Source organism: Symphalangus syndactylus, chromosome 3 (assembly GCF_028878055.3).
Source record: "Symphalangus syndactylus isolate Jambi chromosome 3, NHGRI_mSymSyn1-v2.1_pri, whole genome shotgun sequence".
In the NCBI taxonomy this organism is placed as follows: Eukaryota; Metazoa; Chordata; class Mammalia; order Primates; family Hylobatidae; genus Symphalangus; species Symphalangus syndactylus.
Window position 1 is genome coordinate 78,527,254 of NC_072425.2, and position 23,902 is coordinate 78,551,155.

A 23,902-nucleotide genomic window follows, 5' to 3' on the forward strand; every position below is an offset into this window, starting at 1 on the left:
TCTGCCCACTTTTTGATGGGGTTGTTTGTTTTTTTCTTGTAAATTTGTTTGAGTTCATTGTAGATTCTGGATATTAGCCCTTTGTCAGATGAGTAGGTTGCAAAAATTTTCTCCCATTGTGTAGGTTGCCTGTTCACTCTGATGATAGTTTCTTTTGCTGTGCAGAAGCTCTTTAGTTTAATGAGATCCCATTTGTCGATTTTGGCTTTTGTTGCCATTGCTTTTGGTGTTTTAGACATGAAGTCCTTGCCCACGCCTATTCCTCGACAAATACACCCTCCCAAGACTAAACCAGGAAGAAGTTGAATCTCTGAATAGACCAATAACAGGTTCTGAAATTGTGGCAATAATCAATAGCTTACCAACCAAAAAGAGTCCAGGACCTGATGGATTCACAGCTGAATTCTACCAGAGGTACAAGGAGGAACTGGTACCATTCCTTCTGAAACTATTCCAATCGATAGAAAAAGAGGGAATCCTCCCTAACACATTTTACGAAGCCAGCATCGTCCTGATACCAAAACCTGGCAGAGACATAACCAAAAAAGAGAATTTCAGACCAATATCCTTGATGAACATTGATGCAAAAATCCTCAATAAAATACTGGCAAACCGAATCCAGCAGCACATCAAAAAGCTTATCCACCATGATCAAGTGGGCTTCATCCCTGGGATGCAAGGCTGGTTCAACATACGCAAATCAATAAATGTAACCCAGCATATAAACAGAACCAAAGACAAAAACCACATGATTATTTCAATAGATGCAGAAAAGGCCTTTGACAAAATTCAACAACCCTTCATGCTAAAAACTCTCAATAAATTAGGTATTGATGGGACGTATCTCAAAATAATAAGAGCTATCTACAACAAACCCACAGCCAATATCATACTGAATGGGCAAAAACTGGAAGCATTCCCTCTGAAAACTGGCACAAGACAGGGATGCCCTCCCTCACCTCTCCTATTCAACATAGTGCTGGAAGTTCTGGCCAGAGCAATCAGGCAGGAGAAGGAAATAAAGGGTATTCAATTAGGAAAAGAGGAAGTCAAATTGTCCCTGTTTGCAGATGACATGATTGTATATCTAGAAAACCCCATTGTCTCAGCCCAAAATCTCCTTAAGCTGATTAGCAACTTCAGCAAAGTCTCAGGATACAAAATTAATGTACAAAAATCACAAGCATTCTTGTACACCAATAACAGACAAACAGAGAGCCAAATCATGAGTGAACTCCCATTCACAATTGCTTCAAAGAGAATAAAATACCTAGGAATCCAACTTACAAGGGATGTGAAGGACCTCTTCAAGGAGAACTACAAACCACTGCTCAATGAAATAAAAGAGGATACAAACAAATGGAAGAACATTCCATGCTCATGGGTTGGAAGAATCAATATCGTGAAAATGGCCATACTGCCCAAGGTAATTTATAGATTCAATGCTATCCCCATCAAGCTACCAATGACTTTCTTCACAGAATTGGAAAAAACTACTTTAAAGTTCATATGGAACCAAAAAAGAGCCGGCATCGCCAAGTCAATCCTAAGCCAAAAGAACAAAGCTGGAGGCATCACGCTACCTGACTTTAAACTATACTACAAGGCTACAGTAACCAAAACAGCATGGTACTGGTACCACAACAGAGACATAGATCAATGGAACAGAACAGAGCCCTCAGAAATGATGCCGCATAGCTACAACTATCTGATCTTTGACAAACCTGACAAAAACAAGAAATGGGGAAAGGATTCCCTATTTAATAAATGGTGCTGGGAAAACTGGCTAGCCATATGTAGAAAGCTGCAACTGGATCCCTTCCTTACACCTTATACAAAAATTAATTCAAGATGGATTAAAGACTTATATGTTAGACCTAAAACCATTAAAATCCTACAAGAAAACCTAGGCAATACCATTCAGGATGGAGAGTTTTAAAGAGAAAAGTCAGCAGAGCCACGTCCTTATGGTGAGAGGATGGGGAACAAGGAAGACTTAAAACAAGGTACATAAAAGAACTAGAACAGGGGCACAGTCTTCTGTGTTCTTTGGCTTCATTGGCTAAGAATAGCTAGCGTGGTTACTCTTGAGTTGGGGGATGTATACATGCTCCTAATAGCCGAGAGTTTAATTGTACATTGGAAATCAGAAACTATAAAAAAGATGCTGGCCGGGTGCAGTGGCTCACGCCTGCGGTCCCAGCACTTTGGGAGGCTGAGGCGGGTGGATCATGAGGTCAGGAGCTCGAGACCACCCTGGCCAATATAGAGAGACCCTCGTCTCTCTTAAGAATAAAAAAAAAAAAAAAAAAGGTTAGCTGGGCGTGGTGGCGCATGCCTGTTATCCCAGCTACTTGGGAGGCTGAGGCAGGAGAGTTGCTTGAACCCAGGAGGCAGAGGTTGCAGTGAGCCAAGATCACACCACTGCACTCCAGCCTAGGTGACAGAGCGAGACTCCATCTCAAAAAAGAAGATGTTTATCTTCCTTACTCAGATACCATATAAAAAAGCTGGGATTTTGCTAAATGCAAAAAGAAATTACATACACCCTATATTACAAATACTAAAAACTAGTCATCAGCTAGCCATCTATCATTGCAACATATCTTTGAATAATATATCTGTTTTCATTATATTTCTAAATTAGGCAATTTGTTTTGTTATTTCAAATCACTGGGTTTGGTGTTTCAATTGCTTAACTAATCAACCCAGAAAATCCATTGTGTGGTCCATTTTTCACAGCAAATCTCAATTCTTTTTCCACACAACCATTCTTGTCCATCCTGACGCAATTCCTCTAGACACAACCACAGAGGAGAAGTGCAGAGCACACCCTGCCAAGGGGCATCTACTGAAGAGATACTGATAATGACAATTTAAAGATACTTGTATTTACAAAGTTGAGAGAAAGAACCTTGTAAAAATGTGTATCTCTTGGCTGTAAGGATGCTTATCTAGAATTAACTACAGTAACTGTCTATTTATCCAGTATGTTGATTTCAAAGCCCAGTTCTTTTATTGAACTACTTTGGAATTAAAAATTTTTATAATATTTACATATAGGATTAGGTTTCTAAGCCAACTCCATCTAACTGCTAGTAAATTTATTTTGTATATAGCACAAAGAATTGAATTCAATCCCAAATTCTCTCCAGCATATTAACCAAATTTAAATAAACATATGTGATGAGCTAGCAATGGTATTTTTGAATTTTCATATTTTTATTTTCCTTGGCTTACATTTTCCATATATCAAAGTCTCTTTTGAAAGTTAAACTATATAATATAACCTAAATTTTAAAACATCAATGATAAGCTGGATTTAATCAATTCAGAACCCAGTGAGGCAAAACATGTTTTACTTGCTTTTCTTTTTAATCAAACAGAAGTTGTATTTTGTTGTCACTGCAACATATCAGCGAATAAGCAATCTTGGAGAGAGAGGAGCAAGTTTAAATGTGTACATCTATGGGCAAAAGGAACAGCTTAAACGATCATGAGGCGGTCATGTTTCCTCCAGTGTTTCTTACGCCAGTGTGGAGGCAGCTGGAGACCTGGGAAAGATAGCAAAGACATTTATCTTTCTCTTTTTTTTTTTTTTTTTGAGACGGAGTCTCGCTGTCACCCAGGCTGGAGTGCAGTGGCACTATCTTGGCTCACTGCAAGCTCTGCCTCCTGGGTTCACGCCATTCTCCTGCCTCAGCCTCCCTAGTAGCTGGGACTACAGGTGCCCGCCACCATGCCCAGCTAACTTTTTTTTTTTGTATTTTTAGTAGAGACGGGTTTCACCGTGTTAGCCAGGATGGTCTCGATCTCCTGACCTCGTGATCCACTCGCCTCGGCCTCCCAAAGTGCTGGGATTACAGGTGTGACCCACCGCGTCTGGCCTCAAAGACATTTTTCTTGTGACAACTTTAAACTTGGTATATTTCAAAATAGCACAAATGTTTTTGAAACACTTGCAGTAGAAATAGTGATGTTGTATCAGTTAAAGAAAAAGGCCTATTTATTTATTTATTTTTTTGAGACGGAGTCTCGCTCTGTCACCCAGGCTGGAGTGCAGTGGCGTGATCTCTGCTCACTGCAAGCTTTGCCTCCCGGGTTCACGCCATTCTCCTGCCTCAGCCTCCCTAGTAGCTGGGACTACAGGTGCCCGCCACCAAGCCCGGCTTTTTTTTTTTTTTGTATTTTTAGTAGAGACGGGTTTCACCGTGTTAGCCAGGATGGTCTGGATATGCTGATCCACCCTCCTCGGCCTCCCAAAGTGCTGGGAATACAAGCTTGAGCCACCGTGCCTGGCCGAAAAAGGTCTATTTTATATCTATTATTTCCATCTTTATGCCCATGTGTATTCTTTGTTTAGGTCCCACTTGTAAGAGGGAACATGCAGTATTTAATTTTCTGAGTTACTTCACTTAGAATAATGGCCTTCAGCTCCATCCATGTTGCCTAAAAGGACATGATTTTATTCTTTTTATGGCTGCATAGTATTCCATAGTGTATATTTACCACAAGTTTTCTTTATCCAAGCAACACTTAGGTTGATTCCATGACTTTGCTATTGTGAATAGTGCCGCAATAAACATACAAGTGTGGGTGTCTTTTTAATATAATGATTTTTTTTCCTCTGGGTAGATGCCCAGTAGTGGGACTGCTGGGTTGAATGGTAGTTCCATTTTTAGTTCTTAGAGAAATCTCCATACTGTTTTCCATAGTTTATACTAATTTATAGTTCCACCAACAGCGTGTAAGAAAGAGTTCCTTTGTCTCTACATCCTTGCCAACATCTGCTGTTTATCACTTTTTAGTAACAGCCATCTTGACTGGTGTAATACGATATCTCATTTTGGTTTTGATTTGCATTTCTCTGATGATTCGTGAGACTGAGCACTTTTTTTTTTTTTTTTTTTTTTTGAGATGGAGTCTCGCTCTGTCGCCCAGGCTGGAGTGCAGTGGCGCGATCTCGGCTCACTGCAAGCTCCGCCTCCCGGGTTCACGCTATTCTCCTGCCTCAGCCTATCCGAGTAGCTGGGACTACAGGCACCCGCCACCACGCCCGGCTAATTTTTTTGTATTTTTAGTAGAGACGGGGTTTCACCGTGGTCTCGATCTCCTGACCTCGTGATCCGCCCGCCTCGGCCTCACAAAGTGCTGGGATTACAAGCGTGAGCCACCGCGCCCAGCCAAGACTGAGCACTTTTTAAATAAAGAACTCAAACAACTCAGTAAGAAAAAATCCCATTAAAAACTGGGCAAAGGGCATGAACAGATGTTTCTCAAAAGAAGACATATAAGCATAAAATAAAAAGAAGACATATAAGACATAAAATGCTTAACATCACTAATCAATTTGGGTTTTGGTTAATTGGATTTAGTGAGGGTCTGAAGGTACAGGTAGACATGGAGAAATGTTGAATAATATGATTTAGTGCAAAAACTATTTGAAAAGAACATAAGAATTGATGAATTTTTTTTGCAATAGATCTGTCTAAATTCCTTGGAAAATTACAAGTGGTGAAGATTAATAGGCGTGCTATTATTGTTGCTTTTCATTAGCTGTTTGCTATGGAATCATTGAAGAAAGTGATAGACGTGAGAAAGACAGATTTCTTTAGAATGGTATATACTCATATTTCTTTAGGGTGGGCAAATTAAAATCACTGATCTGATTGTGGCATATATAACTAAGGTCTTGCATCCTCTTGACCTGAAATATTCTCATTCTAACTGAGAAGTATGTGAAGAGAGAAAGCATTCATTGCATATTCATCTGAGCAGCTTTCTAGAACTGACCCAGTCAGACTGGAAAAATTCTACCAAGCTCAAAGATCATCACACAAAAAACAACCATTTAGAGTCTCTGGAAACTGTCCTAACAGAAAATGTTTCTGAAATGGCATTATATTCTGTTGGACCTAATTAAATCCTTTTCTCTCTTTGCATAGTAAGGACCCATAGTCCCTCCCTGGTGACACTTCCCACTTCAGCTTTCCCTTGTTCTCAGTTTTAGGTGCACCCTACCTCAAGTTCTTACTGCTTCTGATCATGGGACTATAACAAACACTACTTCTTTTACCTCAGTAGGACATCACAGCCCATTGCTTCCATGCATCCCAGGAGCTGGGAGAGACTTGGGCCTCTTCTGTCTGCTATTTTTTTTTAAATATTGCTAATCTCAGGCTATGGTCTGAGAATCAAGCAGCAAACATTTTTGCACTTCTATTTTCTAATGAACTATCTGGATTCCTCCTAAAAGTTGGAAGTGAGGTAGAGTTGACATCTAATTTCACACAGCCATGTTGATAAAAATGAAGCAAACCTTTACAATATTTCAATATGTATAATTCCAAGGCACAATGAGCAAGGCATAGGAATATGTCCCCTGTGTCTAGCTGTTTCTCCAGGCTTCTCCAGAATGATGGATGAAAATGTAATTGGCAAGTCAAATGTCTACTGGGGAAGACTACAGGAAAAGGGATGTGAAATGCTTGACATGACGAGGGATGCGGAGTGTTCAGCAGTTATTTACCGAAGAGCTCATCACTTGATTGTATAGTATACAATATGTGAGAATTTATAGAACAGTGAACATATAAATACATAGAACAAAGAAACATATACAACATATAAACACTGTTTTTAACATTTATTACATACATAGAACATATAAGAATTTATAGAGCAGTGAAAATACCACATTTTGACATTTGTATTGTGCTGTGAAAGATTTATACATGTTTGTATAAAAAATAAATAAAGGTGATAATCTCTTGTGATTTCCCCAAAATACAGCATCCTTTTCCTCTTTTTCCATTATGTAAATATGGTGTGTTAGAAATATAATATGCTATGAAGTGACAGACATCATGACATATCAAAATGTATTATATATACACATATATATACATGTACATACTTATTGAAGTGTAATTTATATACAAAATATACAAATTCCAAATATGAAATTCAAAGAGTTTTGACAAATGTCCACACCAATGTAACCATAGTCAATCAAGACATAGAACATTTCCATCACTCCAGAAACTTCCCTTGTGTTCCTCTGCAGTCAACTCCCATCCTACCTCAACCCAGGTAACTACTGATACGACTTCTACTGCTATATCTTAGTTTTGCTTGTTCTAGGACTTCAGAATGTACTCTGTAGTGTCTAGATTTATTCATTCAACGCAAGGATTTTTGGATTCAGCCATGTTTGTTGCAGTTACCAGTAGTTTTGTCTATTTTATAGCTGAAGAGTATTTCATTATTAATACAACACAAATTGTTTTTCCATTTTATTCTTGAAGGTCTTTTAGGCAGTTTAGTTTGGGGATATTATAAGTAAAGATGCTGTAAACATTCTTGTATAAGTCTTATAATGGGCAAAAGTTTTCATTTCTTTTCAACCTAGGATTGGAATTTTTGGGTCATAGGTTTCACGTATGCTTAATTATATAAAACAATGTTAAACTATTTTTCCTAAGTGGTTGTAGCATTTTACATTCCAACAATAATGTATGAGAATTATAATTGCTCCATATTCTCAACAACACATGGTACTGACAATATTTTTAATCATAAACATTTTAGTGGGCAGAATAACTCACTGTAGTTTTAATTTGCATTTCCTTAATGACAAAACGATATTGAGCATTTTTGTGTGCTTTTTGTGCATTGGCATAGCTCTTTTTGTCATTTTTTCTTATATTCATTATTTTCATTTTATTTTTGCTAATTATTAAGTTGTTAAGAGTTCTTTATGAACTATATTCTGAAAAAAATTTACAGCATTCAAATAAAGTGTTGCAAATATTTTCTCCCAGTCTGTAGCTTGACTTTTATTCTCTTAACAATGTATTTTAAAAGGAGAGTTGTTAATTTTAAGGTCAAATTTATCAAATTTTTATATCATATCTTGCTATTTGTTATCTATTTGTCCCACTTGTTCTTTGTCCTCTTTCTCATCTTTTTTTGTCTACTTTCAAGCATTTAAAAATTTATTATATTTCATCGCTGCACTGTAATATTAGTTATCACTGTTTTCATTACTCTAACATTTGCTTTAGGGATTATACCATACAGATGTTTTAACTTAAAGATAACTTGTAATAGCCAACTTTTAATAGACATTATACAACTTTACATACAGTCTAAGAACCTTACAAACTGTATTTCCATTTAGTCTCTCTAGCTTATTGTTGTCATATATTTTACTTTTACTCATGCTGCAGAACTCACACGACACTGCTATTATTTCTAAACAGCCAATTACCTTTAAAAGATATTTAAGTAATAAGGGCAGGTATTGTATATTTACTTATGGTGTTGCTATTGCCAGTGATCTTCCTTTCTTGGTGCAGATCCACGTTTCTATCTGCACAAAGATATTATTCTTGATTTTCCTTCTTCCTGAAAGGCTTTTACACTGTTCTCATAGTCCAGGTTTGCTGATAATATATTACTTTTAACTTTTCTATGTCTGAAAAATATCTTTATTTCATCCTTTCTCGAAAGATGGTTTTGCTGGGTATAGAAACCTAGGAGAGACAGTTTTCTGCTTTTGGTTGAAAGATGTTTCACTGGAAGCATGAAAGATGTTGCTCCACTGCCCTTCCCCTTGCATTGCTTCCAAAAAGAAGTCTGTTATCATCCTTGTTTTTCTTCTCTGTGTAAGGCTTGTCTTTTTCTCTTTACCACACTGAGTTTTGATCCATTTGCTTATGATGTGTTGTGATGTGGTTTTCTTAATAGTACCCCCACTTGGGGATGTTGAGCTTCCTGGGTCTATGGGTTTATAGTTTGCATCAAATGTGGAAAATGCTTACCTATTAAGCAAAAAAATTTTTTTCTATCCATCCACTCTCTTTTCTCCTTTGAGAGACAATTAGATTAGGCAACTGAAGTTGTCCCACAGATCACTGATACTCTGTTTATTCTTTGATTTTTTCCTCTCTCTGTTTCATTTTGGATGCTTTCTATTGCTATATATATTCAAGTTTATTAATATTTTCTTCTGAAAACTCTCATCTGCCATTAATTACATCCATTGTATTTTTTAAATCTCATACATTAACATTTCATCTCTAGAAGTTTAAGCCTTTTTTTGTCACATCCTAATCTTTGAAAATATGGAATATACTCATAATTTTATATTTGTTTTAATATTTTTCATTAGTAATTCTAACATCTGTGTATGTGCTGGGTCATTTTGGATGGATTTTCATCCACATTATAGGTCCTGTTTTTCTGCCTCTTCACACATTTGGTAATTTTTTATTGTATACCAGATATCGTGATTTTACCTCATTGGGTGTTGGATTTTTTGTTTGTTTGTTTTTGATGGAGTCTCGCTCTGTTGCCCAGGCTGGAGTGCAGTGGCGCAATCTCGGCCCACTGCAAACTCTGCCTCCTGGGTTCACGCCATTCTCCTGCCCCAGCCTCCCGAGTAGCTGGGACTTCAGGCGCCCACCACCATGCCCGGCTAATTTTTGTATTTTTAGTAGAGATGGGGTTTCACCGTGTTAGCAGGATGATCTCGATCTCCTGACCTCGTGATCTGCCTGCCTCGACCTCCCAAAGTGCTGGGATTACAGGCGTGAGCCACCGTGCCTGGCCTGGTGTTGGATAGTTTTATATTACTGGAAGTACATGTGAACTTTGCTCAGAGATACCAATTAGTTATTGGAAAGTTTGATCTTTTTTTCCAAATCTTTGAAGATTTGTTTAGTGGGGCAGCCATAGTAATACATGGTCTAGGACTTGCCAGGACTGAGGCAAGACCCCTATGAATATTCTACCTAATGCTCTATTAACTATGGGGATTTCCAATATGGCCCGTGGCAACCACCTCTATTCCTGGTTGTGTGTGAACATGCGTTCTCAGTGAGAGTGATATTGTCCCCAAAACGACAGAAATTAGTTTTTTTTGGGGGGGGATGGGAGAAGTGAAGAGAAGAAAAATATTCTTTTTGTATAAAGCCCAGATATACACATAGTACTAAAGAGATATGCAGTGCATGTGCAATATTAAAATTTCAGGCCGGGCGCAGTGGCTCACGCCTGTAATCCCAGCACTTTAGGAGGCCGAGTTGGGCAGATCATGAGATCCACAGATAGAGACCATCCTGGCTAACACCGTGAAACCCCATCTCTACTAAAAATATAAAAAATTAGCTGGGCGTGGTGGCAGGCGCCTGTAGTCCCAGCTACTCAGGAGGCTGAGGCAGGAGAATGGCGTGAACCCGGGAGGCGGAGCTTACAGTGAGCCAGGATCGCGCCACTGCACTCCAGCCTGAGCGACAGAGTGAGACTCCGTCTCAAAAAAATAAAAAATAAAAAAATAAAAAAATTCATAGAGAGGTGACTAGAAAAGATGTTTGAAAAGATGTTTAAAAAGATTCCTTAAGGAAGTCAATAATAATTTTTTAAAGGTTGATAAATGGCTGCTGTAATTCCTTTGAGTGTTTCTTTCCCTTGCCTCAGGTAGTTTCATGCACTTTGCTACACACTGAAGGGCGACCCTCTCCAGATTTGCAGTTTCCTCCAATGCAGCTCTTTCCCCGCTGCTACTCTATGCTGCAATCTCTAGCCACCTTCGTGTACCTGAACCCTCAGCAACAGCTACTCCATTCAGAGACAGGCTTCCTTGAGCTATCTCCATTGTCACACTGCTGTCTCCAATTCTCTCAAGTTGTAAGCTGGGATACTCACAGCACACATCTTATGTGTTTCCTGTCTTTCAGGGATTACATTCCGTGCCTGATGTCCAGTGTACTGAAAGCCATTGTTTCATCTCTTTTGTCTGGTTTGAGGTTGTTTCACGCAGGAGGATTAGAAGGTAAATATGCTCCCTATTACTCTATCTTAGCCAGAAGTAAAATAAGAAAAAAAATATATATGTAAGTATAAACACACATACACATATATATGTATGTATGTATATAACATATATGAATCATATCCTAAAGATTTGGAACAAGAAGAAAATTTAGCTATCAATTATGTTTACTTACTGCAGGTTAAGATGAACATTCTAGATTGGAGCATATTATGGGAGCAGGGCAACCTGTAGAATTGGTCAGGAACTAGAAATGTCAGGGCCTGCATTCTAACCCATTTTTGTCAATAATTATCTGTGTACATTTTATCAAAGCAGTGAAGGCCTTTGTGAATTTTGCAAAAATGAGGATAATTATATGTTTTACCTTATTGGCTTGCTTAAGGAGTTAAAATATGATATGAGTCATACAAAGCGCTCATGCAGTCACAGAGGATTCTATTTTAAGGACTTTCTTCAATTTTTAGGTACCATCACAAGCTAGCTAAGTTAGAAATTTTCATACCGCAAAATCTAAAAGTTCATCTTATGATTTTAGATATTTTTATTCACAGAGCAAATGCAACAATGTGAACCTCAAATTTTAAAATATATAATGGCACAATAAAATGCAAGAATATAATTTTAGGTCATAACCTATAGGCAATAAACCATGTTATCATTTTGTAAAAAAAATACCACAGGAAGTAGTGCGTCAGTACATTTTCCTGATGATATAATTAACCCATAATAAATTCTGCTATGGCCGGGCGCGGTGGCTCACGCTTGTAATCCCAGCACTTTGGGAGGCCGAGGCGGGAGGATCACGAGGTCAGGAGATCGAGACCATGGTGAAACCCCGTCTCTACTAAAAATACAAAAAAATATTAGCCGGCCGTGGTGGCGGGCGCCTGTAGTCCCAGCTACTCGGAGGCTGAGGCAGGAGAATGGCGTGAACCCAGGAGGCGGAGCTTGCAGTGAGCCGAGATCGCGCCACTGCACTCCAGCCTGGGCGACAGAGCGAGACTCCGTCTCAAAATAAATAAATAAATAAATAAATAAATAAATAAATAAATAAATAAATAAATTCTGCTACTACTCCTAGTAATGGCAACTTTATATAACCCTCTTAAAACATTATTCACATTTGCACTCAAGTATACCAACTTAAACCATTAGTGGCTGTTCTGACAACGCATCAGCAATGAGCTTAGCCTGAGCTACATCCACTAAGAGTGATGTGAAGGAAGAGGAAAGCATTGGACTCTATGATATTTAATGTCTTTACCAATAGAAAAGCTCTATAATTCTTAGAATTCAATTTTTTAATTAAAAAATTGGTTCCAAAAACAGTGTTTACAAATACTTTCATCTTGCCCCACATTGGCCAATGAGGTAGTAGGTTAAACAGCCAATTCATCATGTTTTGATTTAGAATGTGTCCATATCATTCTTCCCCAACTTCAAGTGTATTTTAATAATCCATTTCTGTCACTTACATTATGGATTCAAGAATAAACTAAGCAAATGGATCATTTGTTTGCCTTCCAGTTATACATGAAGAAATTAATGTTTTATTAAAGAAAAAAGCCATCAAAATCAATTTTCCATCTGCAATCTTTTATTTGTTGCAATACTGTTTATAACAGCTAAGATTTGGAAACACCCTAAGTGTTCATCAACAGATGAATGAAGAAAATGTGGTTCACATACAAAATGGAGTACTCTTCAGCCATAAAAGAGAATGAGATCCTGTCACTTGCAACAGCATGGATGGAACTGGAGGTCATTATGTTAAGTGAAATAGGCCAGGCATAGAAAGACAAACATTGCATGTTCTCATTTATTTGTGGGATCTAAAAATCAAAACAATGGAACTCATGGATATACAGAGTAGAAGGATGGTTAGTAAAGGCTGAAAAAAGTAGTAGACAGCTGAGATTATGGTGGGGCAGAGGCGGGGATAGGTTAATGGGTCCAAAAAAATAGAAAGAATGAGTAAGACTTACTATATGATAGCACAACAGGGTGACTATAGTCAATAAAAACTGAACTGCATAGTTTAAAATAAAGAGTGTAATTAGGTTGTTTGTAACACAAAGGATAAATGTTGAGGGGATGGATACCCCATTCTCCATGATGTGCTTATTTCACAGTGCATGCCTGTATCAAAACATTTCATGTACTCCATAAATATATACACCTAGTATGTACACAAAAATTAAAAAATAAAAAATAATTTCCCATCAAATATTCTTTCAGAGAAGATGTGAACAAAGATCCAGAATTACTGGTCAGTCTAGGCAAACAGAATATCAAACAGCCTAATATGATTTTCTCCTCTGCTAAATAATACTGGGAAGGCAGGAAGGTGGCTTCTCTATGGATTGAAGTTAAGAGAGAGAAGTGTCAGGAGTTCAGTCCAAGCATGACAACTTATTAGTACTGCCTACTTGAAGATATTAACTCTTACAACCTTATCTTTGTCTCATCTATAAAACTGAGGGAGCAGATTAAAAAAAATCTTATATGTTAATACATGACTTATTCTACTCCATGTCTCTATTACAATGAAAGATCACACACAGTCTGGATGAAAATATGTTAAATTTACTGTGACTTTTCACAGTAATAGAGACAGAGTAATAGAGACACGGGGTAGAATATATCATGTATCAGTACTAACTACTATCAAAGATGTTAAGTTTATGCCATAATAATGACTTTTAGGAAACAATGAAGATTTACAGTGATTTCCTAAGGTGAATTTGGACAAAAATATTGAGATAATACCAATCACCAGTGTCACTATTTTACAGAGATAAGCCTTCAAAGTCACATTAACAACTCTATTTTTAATATCAGAATTTTGAAGTTTTTAAGCATCAGAATCAACTTTCTCAAATGAAGAATGGTAATTATATGTTATTTTCTTTTTTAATTTGAAGACAAAATTTGGGAAATTATTATGCTTTTACTTTTATATTACAAAAGGGTGTTACTTGCAACTAGCATCTACATATCTAAATAACGTTTAGTGACTTAGTTCTCTGCAACAATAAAAAGTACTCAATTTAGATTTTAGTAAGTTGACTGTTAGATGGTTGCTCTCTGGCAGAAGTTTAAATATATACATTCATAGATATTTTTACATCTAGCAATCAGTAGATATTTATCTCTTTTTCTTGCACTTTGCATTTAACAGATGATAAATATCAAACCAAAAAAGGTCAACAAATCTTAATAATCTCAAAATATACAAGAAGGGTAAAGTAATGCATAAACCAATACAGAATACATTTGTCTGCACATTTTTGCATAAATTTTAAAAAGCATGTAATTTTGTAATTTTAATTTTATACAGCTTTCCCTAAAATATTTTTTATTTTATTTAAAAATGAGTTTACTTTCAAAGAAGAAGATTAAGTCTAAAAATCAGTACAAAAGATTGATGGTGATGATGTATCAACGCAATTTGATGCATCCGTTTTGCTATCTTGCAAAAAGTGCAGTGACCAATGGGCTGTATGTACTCTCAATACAGATGTAGTATTCTGAGAAGAGATCATTTGTTAAGAGCGGATTTAAGACAGAGAGTGTATTCATTCTTTCAAAAATAACACATATGAGAAGATGGAAATTCATTTATGTAACAGTAACGCTGAATCAATATATTTTCAACTTGCCCTGATGTGGAAGAAATATACCATCTCATTAGTCCTTGGTAGGCAGTTGGTATCTGGAATATGAAGAGTGTAGCATCATTGCTTTTCTATAATTGGTTTATTGAATCCAAATGGTGGTTCCATGCCTTATCAAATAACCACTGCTTCAATATTAGTCCCTGGAACTGTCTCCATAAAGTTAATTCCAGTCCTTTGCTGTCTTAGTGTGTATGTAAACCTTAATGAGACATGTTCCAGTTAATAGCACATATTCAATTTTGGGTAATCTATGGGAATTTGGCCCCAGGGTCATAAACCTGTGATCAGAATGGCAGATTTAATAAACATCATATAAATGCTAACTTTTCTTGGAGTGAACAGCCTTCAGTTTACATTCCAAAAGTGATTACATGAGAGGATAATATACAATGATATTTATGCCTAGAGCAGTTCAAAATTTAGAAAAGGAATTAGTGATCTTCAGTTAAGCTATTTTTTTAATAAATTGAAAAGATGTTCTGTACAACCTAATAGAGTCATAGGAAATCAAAAGCATATCAGTAACAACTTTAGAAGAAGAGAAATGAATGATAAAGAAAAACAGATATGACCTCTCAATATTTTGAGGAAATAAGTTTAGAATGATGTTTCATTCAGGTATTAATGATATAAATAAAGGATAACTCTGTGTAAGAAGTAGTGTTTGTATCTGGTTGTAAATTTAGTTAAAAACATAATCACAATTTATAAAAACTGTAATTACAAATTACAAAGAAAAACAGGCAGACAGTCTTGTATTGACATCCTCTTGCATCTTGTTACCTACCAATGTTCTGTTCCATTACAAAATTCAATACTAAAATTTCATAGCTAACATTCAATATTAATTTCAACATTAAAATGTATCAAAATCATTAAAAACAGTCAATTAGAAAAAGCAATACACCAAAAATAATGGTAGTATTTCCGGGCTTCTACTGCATTTTATTAACCATCACACAGGGGAACAAAAGGGCTGTGAATTTTGGGTAGGCCACTTGGCTCTGGATTCCAGGACTATGGAGATGCCAGTGAAGGTAGTCTAAGAAGCATTTCCTGTTTTATAAATATCAGCAGCAGACCAAAAAAAAGGATCCCAGATATGTTTTCAAGTAACAAAAAACATTAAAGTGCAATTTTGTCTTTTACATCTGAACAAAAGTTCTGTCATTTTTAAAAAGTAAAGTAGGGCCACAGCTTTATAGTCATTTTCTCATCTAAAACCCCACAATTATTAACACAGATCAAACTGCAGTTTTGGAAGAGAGCCTTTGGACGGGGAAACTACTGAACAGTGATGAACTGCCATACCTAATTCATCGTTTGGAAATTGATGTGGAGGACCGTGTTTCACCGAGGGAGAAAGGGACCTCCCAGAGGCTCCGAGGCTGCAGGTCTTCAGCCAGGTGACAGCACTGCACCTGCTGTGTGCACCCTGATGGCAACAGCAGGGAAGTCCACAGTCATGGTGATAGAGACAGCCACAGCTGCCAATCAGAAGTCTCGCTCTTTCTGGTTTTCATGGACTGTTTTGCACATCGAGCTCACTGTTTAGAGCTGTCTTAGCACTCTTCTTTTTTTGAGACTTTTGACTCATTTTCTTTGCGTAACTTTCTCTGTTGATAGATGCGTATGGCTATGGCAGTAATGCAAAGCAAAATAAATATTACCACTGCTATCACACCTAGGGAGAGAAAAGAATAAAACATCATAATTTTTTTTTTCTTTTTAGAGAGAGGGTCTCACTCTGTCGCCCATGCTGGAGTGCAGTGGCATGATCATAGCTAACTGTAGCCTTGATCTTCCCAAGTAGCTGAGACTATAGGCCCACTCCACCGTTCAGCTAATTTTTTTTCTTTTTACAATTATTCTTTGCAGAGATGGGGTGTTGCTATGTTGCCCAGGCTGGTCTCAAACTCCTGGGCTAAAGTGATCCTCTCACCTTGGCCTCCCAAATTGTTGGGATTATAGGTGTGAGTTACCGTGCCTGGCCTCAATGTCAGAGTATAAATGGTGATTTTTGCTCCAATCAGAGGCTTTGCAGACATCATTGCTTTTTAAGTTTGGTTAAAATAAACCAACCACCTACTATATTATAAATTGAAAACACCAAAACTCAGAAATGCTAAGGTCAAGTAATTTTATAACATTTAACCTACTTCTGAGGGACTATGACTTTTGGATATGGCTGTGTTAGGCTTTTTCACTACAGGTATATGATGACTGGGTTTCAGATAATGCTTTCAGATTTAAAAGAAGAAAGACATACATGTCTCTAAGACCGCGTACATCCTTCAGTTAACAAGTGGGAAATTTTAAATAATTTTACAAGTGTAGAGTGTTTGCATCATCATAGATCATTACATGTTATTGTTAGTACAATGAAATGGGTACATTTTAATGAAATTGTTTTCAAATACTTTTCTGATAATATACTTTTCAAATGCAGTAGTGTCACATATATGTAATCAATCCCTATTACCAAAAATATTGCAGGCATATTTATTAATTTTTTTATCTGGAATGTGGATTATTTGAAAGAGTTTGGCAAACTGTTTTAAAATATCGAAACCATTAGCAGTGCCCATGATTCTCAACTCTAGCTGCACACTAAGTCAGTAAATCAGAATAAATCAATGGAAGGCCTGAATACCAGTATCTTTATAAATCGTTTCAGGCTTTAATTCAGAGCCAGTGTGCTAACGCATGAAGCCATGCCACAGAATGCTGTTTACTGAAGCAATCATATTAGTGACAAATGAAAGTAAAATCTATGCTAAAAGAAATAAATATGTATAAAGACAAGCTTCTGAAGGTAATCAGAATATGTCACCCCTAAATATGCCTTTTTGACAAATATTTTGAGGTAAAGGCAATTAAGAAGCAGCCAATGGAGGAAGAGCTCTCTAGATCCTCCCCTCTTTTCATCTAAAGACAGGATGTAAATTCTCTTTTACCAGAGACCATTCTTACCAGCTCAGGGATGTCAGCAGAAGAATGTACAAACACACGTACTCCACTAGTCTCTTCCCATATATTTATCTTCCCACGGTTTCTCACCTTCAGAAGCCTAAAATTCCTTTCCATTGTCCTGTCATTTCTCCACAAATGTATTGCTGAAGATGAGCCAGAGTTCTAAGCCACTGCGCTTTGAGTTTCACTGAGGTTTCTCCCACATGCTGTGGGCTGCATGTCTTAGTAAACTTGCTTGTTTTTTCTTGTTAATCAGAGGTCTGTCCCAACTACAAACTTAGGAATGATGAGGAGAAATTATATTTCCTCCCCCACGCTTTTACTGCCTACATCGTACATTTAAAGTACTTCACACAAATATTAATTTATATCTTCAGCCAGTCCCCATTAGAAAATGCAAACTGCCTTTGGGAAAGCCCAGGGGAAGCCTTCCACAGACTCCTTTTCATCCCCTCCTTCAGCCTAAGAATTTCTCAGGGGAAGGGAACACTGCTAAGATGTTTCCCTACATTTACTCAGTCAATCTTGCCAGTGGTATTTGACCACAAGCAATACAATACAATTCCAAAGATAAGAGCTGGTTCTATGATCAACTTGCCCATTTCCTTCTCACCAAAAGCTGGGCACTAACCCTGACATTGTGTAAATGTCTGTAGGACTTGGAAACCCAGTGTGAAAATGTTCGGCATGTTGAAATTGCTTTTGCCTTGCAATGAAAAAAATCTCCTAAAAAAGGCACGACTGATTTAGGACTGGGTTTGATTTAAAATTGAACACGAAAGTATACCTTTTAGATATGCATTATTGACCACATTCCCACTGGAAACTGTTTAAAAACAGTTTTTGTTCATCAGGTCATGTATTTTTAATTTACACCTTACCGATTTCTTTTTTTTTTTTTTTTTTTGAGACGGAATCTCGCTCTGTCGCCCAGGCTGGAGTGCAGTGGCGCAATCTTGGCTCACTGCAAGCTCCGCCTCCCAGGTTCACGCCATTCTCCTGCCTCAGCCTCTGGAGTAGCTGGGACTACAGGCGCCTGCCACCAGGCCCGGCTAATTTTTTGTATTTTTAGTAGAGACGGGGTTTCACCGTGGTCTCGATCTCCTGACCTCGTGATCCACCCGCCTCGGCCTCCCAAAGTGCTGGGATTACAGGCGTGAGCCACCGTGCCCGGCCTTACACCTTACTGATTTCTAACAGAAAAAGAATTGAGAAAGTGATGGAAATGTGAATATCCTCAACTGAAATTGTCAGAACTTTATTATGTCGAAATTGTTTTCTATCATTTTGGAGGAAACAAACACAACTAGTTTACTCTTGTATGTGCTATGGAGAGTCTACAGAATAAGAATACAATTAAGATTTCAAGAACTTGGCTGGGCATGGTGGCTCATGACTGTAATCCTAGCACTTTGGGAGGCCAAGGCAGGCAGATCACGAGGTCAGGAGATTGAGACCATTCTGGCTAACACGGTGAAACCCGTCTCTACTAAAAATATAAAAAATTAGCTGCTCGTGGTGGCGGGCGCCTGTAGTTTCAGCTACTCGGGAGGCTGAGGCAGGAGAATGGCGTGAACCCGGGAGGCAGAGCTTGCAGTAGGTCAAGATTGCGCCACTGCACTCCAGCCTGGGCGACATAGCGAGACTCCATCTCAAAAAACAAACAAACAAACAAACAAACAAAAAACTTCTTAAATAAATGAAACCGTGTCATGGGAGTATCTAAATCATGCTATTTGTCATTGAAGAAAAGTACCATAAAGTGTGTACTCTCATAATTAGCTGTGGTTTCTATTGCTTTGAACATAATTACTTCAGGTCCGTCCAACAGTTGTCATTACCTTGACAAATATCCCACATGTCCTAGGGAATACAGCTATTTTCAAATTAATAACTTTTCATTATTAGTTTTGTAACTGTTCTTCAAAAAAAATTGTTTCAGCAGAATTCTTACAGGCTGAGCACCCCCAGAGAAGCTGAAATCAGCAAATACTGCCTCAGAAAATCAACAAAGGCCGGGCATGGTGGCTCACGCCTGTGATCTCAGCACTTTGGGAGGCTGCGGCGGGCAGATCACTTGAGGCCAGGAGTTCGAAACCAGCACAGCCAATATGGAGAAACCCTGTCTCTGCCAAAACCACAACAAATTAGCCAGGCATAGTGGCACACTCCTGTAATCCTAACTATTCAGGAGGCTGAGGCAGGAGAATCGCTTGAACCTGGGAGGCAGAGGTTGCAGTGAGAGGAGATCTCACCACTGCACTCCAGTCTGGGTGACAGCATGAGACTCTTGTCTCAAATAGAAAAAAAACAAAGAACAAAAAACAACAACCAACTGCAATGCACAGCACCCCTCTGACCTCACCATTGAGTGTTGATTCTTACGTATATTTCCCATTGTGCTAAGTAATGGCATCATTATCTAAAGCGATGACAAGCACCAGGTCATTCAGGGCTTTGTTACCTCCGATGACAGCAGAGTCTCTTCTGTCTGCATTAACCAAGGGCTCTCCCTCATCCGCTAGTCCAGAACGACCTACAACAGGGAAAGGGAGAATGATGTTTATTAGCTTGATTTAATCACGCCACAATTTACACATAGCAAACTTCTGTCAATTAAAAGTGAATTAAAATAAGAACATCACAAAAGTGTATTTTAAAAAAGGAAAAAAAGAAGGATGACAGGGACGGAGAAAAGAAGACTTTTGAGAAATTCACAAACATTTGAGAGAGGCGCAGTTTCAGGTGCGCTGGGGTGGAGGGCCACATACCTGCGCCCCCCGCGAGTCGGGGAGCCAGTTCCCGCGCCGGGGAGCCGGACGCCGCCCCCGCCGCGCAGCGGGCCATAGGGGCCACGTGGCCGCGGACGGTGACCCGGGAGGGGCCGCTGGGGCGCAGCGCCGCCTTCAGGGGAGCAGCGCGGCCGAAGCGCACCGCCGAGAGGCAGCCAGTGAAGCCACTCGCCGCCGCCCGCCTTGTGTCCGGGTCCGCGCCGGCAGCCTCTGAGGACAGAAGGGGGACACACAGTTAGGGCGCAGCGGCGGAAATGGCGCAGGGACACCCCGCATCTGCAAGACAGCGACCCTCGAAAGTCCCTCCAAACCCCTCGTTCCTTCACTCCAGGAGAGGTCACCCTGAATCTTTACCTGTCTGGCAACTATTTCCATTGTTAACAGATTTGTTCAAGTGCAGATGGCTGGCTCTCTACAAGTAACAGAGCTTCATAGGAAAGCAGTTACATGACATAAATTTCAGAAATCCTCTGCCATTTAATTTTTAAAATAGAGCATTAAAATAAAATTTTAATGGGACTCAGCCAATAATCTGGAGGATTACAGAAAAACGACTTGGAGGAGGGCAGAGCTCTGGAAATCCTTTCTGGTTTTATTTATTGTATCATATTATAGTTGCTATTTTGTATGATGACTTTCATATTATCTTAATAAACTATCTTTTGTCATCGGATAATATCCCTCTTTAAGATTCGATTATATTCCAATCTTAAATTCAACCTTAACTGAAAGTAGTGCTGCATTTCTCAAATTTATCAGCTGTTGCCTGCTAGTTCTTGGCATGCCCCTTCATTTTCAATATTGTAAGAGCATTTAACTGTTATTTTTAAACCTAGTTTGACAGAATTTAGTCCATTCGTCTTTCGAGTAATAACCACTATATCTGATTTTATTCTTTTTTATCTTACACTATTTATTTCACATTATTTCATCTTTTTTTCCTTTTATTTTGCTGGTTTAATCACTTTCCTTCTTATTTCCTGCTTTCCCTTCTGTGAGTTTGAGAGCTCAACTTCCCTAGCCCTCACAATCAAAATCATTCCTTCACACCGTTATATGAAAACAAGATCCTTTTTCCAACTTTCCCCCACTCCCAACAGTGAGAGGAGCGATTGCATGGTTCTTTCTCCCCCTCCTCCCTCGCACGCCACCGCGGGGTTCCCCACAACAGTTCTTCCCTAATGAGAGGCTTGGGAAATTTTTCTTTTTCTTCTCTCACTTTTCCCTTTTTACTCTTCTTTGGTTTTACTCTAGATGGTTTTACATTTAGATCCTGACCAGAATGACAATTTCTCTTACGTTATATTTTTCTATGATGTTTCCAGTTCAAGGATCTTTACATAAGGTATTTTTTCCAAGAAAGAACTTTGACAGGATGGACAAAGATTCTCCCCACGACCAGATAGATGTTGGTCAGGCTACTCTAAGCTCTCTGCTCAACCAGCCTGACCTTCGGTCTTTCATCGTCCAGCTTAGCAAGAATCCTGCCAATTTGGTTTTAACCCAAATCTCCCACCCTCAATATCTGATCACCCTCAATATCTAATCACCTTTCTCATCAGTCTCACCACCCTGCAGGTGATGTCTGACAACCCTGGCCTGGCATCACCAGGAATCCTGGTAAGTCAGTTTAGCAAGAATTACTCTCCCATTTTGCAGTTTTCCACTCAGACACCCCACCCCAGCCTCTCTGCTCCTGGTATGAATCCACACTTTTCCTTGTTGTATTTGAAGTTGAGCTCAATCTCTTTCCCCGACTGCAAAGTCCCATTCCAGTAATTCCTATACCTATTACCATAGTCCTGAATAAAGTCTGCCACACCATCTTAACACGAGTATTTTTATCTTTTGACATGATACAAGACGGTTTTACATTAAATAATCGTAGTTTAGAGAAGAATCATATAACTTTAGGGCAGACTTTTTTTTTTTTTTTTTGAGATGGAGTCTCGCTCTGTCCCCAGGCTGGAGTGCTGCAGTGGCGTGATCTCGGCTCACTGCAACCTCTCCCTCCGGGGTACAGGTGATTCTTCTGCCTCAGCCCACAAGTAGCTGGGACTGCAGGCATGCACCACCACACCCAGCTAATTTTTTTGTGTATATTTAGTAGAGACGGGGTTTCACCATGTTGGCCAGGATGGTCTCGATATCTTGACCTTGTGATCTGCCCACCTCGGCCTCCCAAAGTGTCAGGATTACAGGCGTGAGCCACCGCACCCGGCCAGACTTCTCTTTAAAACCCTGAATAAAAACCTTGAACAACTGTTTAATTTGGAGCTGATGAAACAGAGTAGAACTTTCTTACATCTTTAATAAATGACTTAATTAGAAAATGATCACCATATATACTTTTTTTAAGCTGGAAAATCTGAAAGAAAGGAGTTTCTTTGCCCACTCTGAAGTGTACCTGGCAATCACACCACAATCCAGGAAGAAACTCGTGATTCTGTACTCCCAGGTTTTAGCCAGCACTGCTATTTATTGTTTATCAGTTAACCAATATTCAGTAGAACTCAACACTTACTGTGGTGACATGTAGATACAGTTTCCTCTCTATTACCTTGACATGGCAACATGGTCAAAACCCTTCACTTTTGCTTCCCTTAGCTGAATAGCTCTAATCAAAAATGTATGGTGACCTGTCTGCCTCCCTTTCTGGGCTTTCTCAACTATGGGGTCCTGCGCCCAGCCCCCTTCCGATTCTCTATTCTCTTCCATCAAAGCCTGCTCCTGAGTAAATTCATGTTTGCACAAATTCCTGATCATGGCTTTTGATAACACTTTCAGGGGCATGTGTATTTTGGCAGAAGAGTCAAAAGAATGGATCTCTAATACAGAATTTGAAATATTGGCACTTTAAGTTGTGGGAAAAAAAATTTGATACAGGGTTGTCTTCCCAGCCCATTGAAGTCATGCCAAATAGACAGATGTCTATCCTTAAAAAAGGGTGCCACTTGATTGAACTAAAGGAGAAAACGACTAGATAAGTGGACAGTCTTCTACACTGCAATATGGTAGACACTAGCCATAAGTAACCTTTGAGATTCAAATCAGGCCAGGCGCGGTGGCTCACGCCTGTAATCCCAGCACTTTGGGAGGCCGAGGCGGGCAGATCACGAGGTCAGGAGATCAAGACCATCCTGACTAACATGGTGAAACCCCGTGTCTACTAAAAAAAAAAAAAAAATTAGCCGGGCATGGTCGTGGGTGCCTGTAGTCCTAGCTAATTGGGAGGCTGAGGCAGGAGAATGGCGTGAACCCAGGAGGCAAAGCTTGCAGTGAGCCGAGATCATGCCACTGCACTCCAGCCTGGATGACAGAGCGAGACTCCATCTCAAAAAAAAAAAAAAAAAAAAAAAAGAAATTCAAATCAATTAAAATTAAATAAAATGTAAAATTTTGCCCCTCAGTTACACTAGCCACATTTCTAGGGTTTAAAAACACATTTATCTCAAGTGTGTCTGGGGACTACCACATAAGACAGCACAGACTTTACACGTTTTCATCATCACAGAAAGTTCTATTGGACAGCATTAGTTTTGTTGACTTATACTTTCAAAGACCTCAAGACATCTGTGATGGCCACTGAATCCTGGTTAACGGACCAAGTTAGAACA

The 23,902-nt window shown here is 38.8% G+C and overlaps 1 protein-coding gene across 1 annotated transcript in view; it reads right to left on the reverse strand.

Annotated features, from left to right (window-relative positions):
• Positions 1 to 12,415: 12,415 nt before the first annotated feature.
• LOC129479353 (contactin-associated protein-like 3) overlaps positions 12,416 to 23,902 on the reverse strand; it is a 258,898-nt gene continuing 247,411 nt past the window's right edge. Inside the window, 5 exon segments of the mRNA XM_055272355.2 lie at positions 12,416 to 16,048; positions 16,050 to 16,106; positions 16,108 to 16,204; positions 19,958 to 20,029; positions 20,265 to 20,495. Coding sequence (XP_055128330.1) covers positions 16,015 to 16,048; positions 16,050 to 16,106; positions 16,108 to 16,204; positions 19,958 to 20,029; positions 20,265 to 20,495 — 491 coding nt within the window. The 3' untranslated portion in view covers positions 12,416 to 16,014.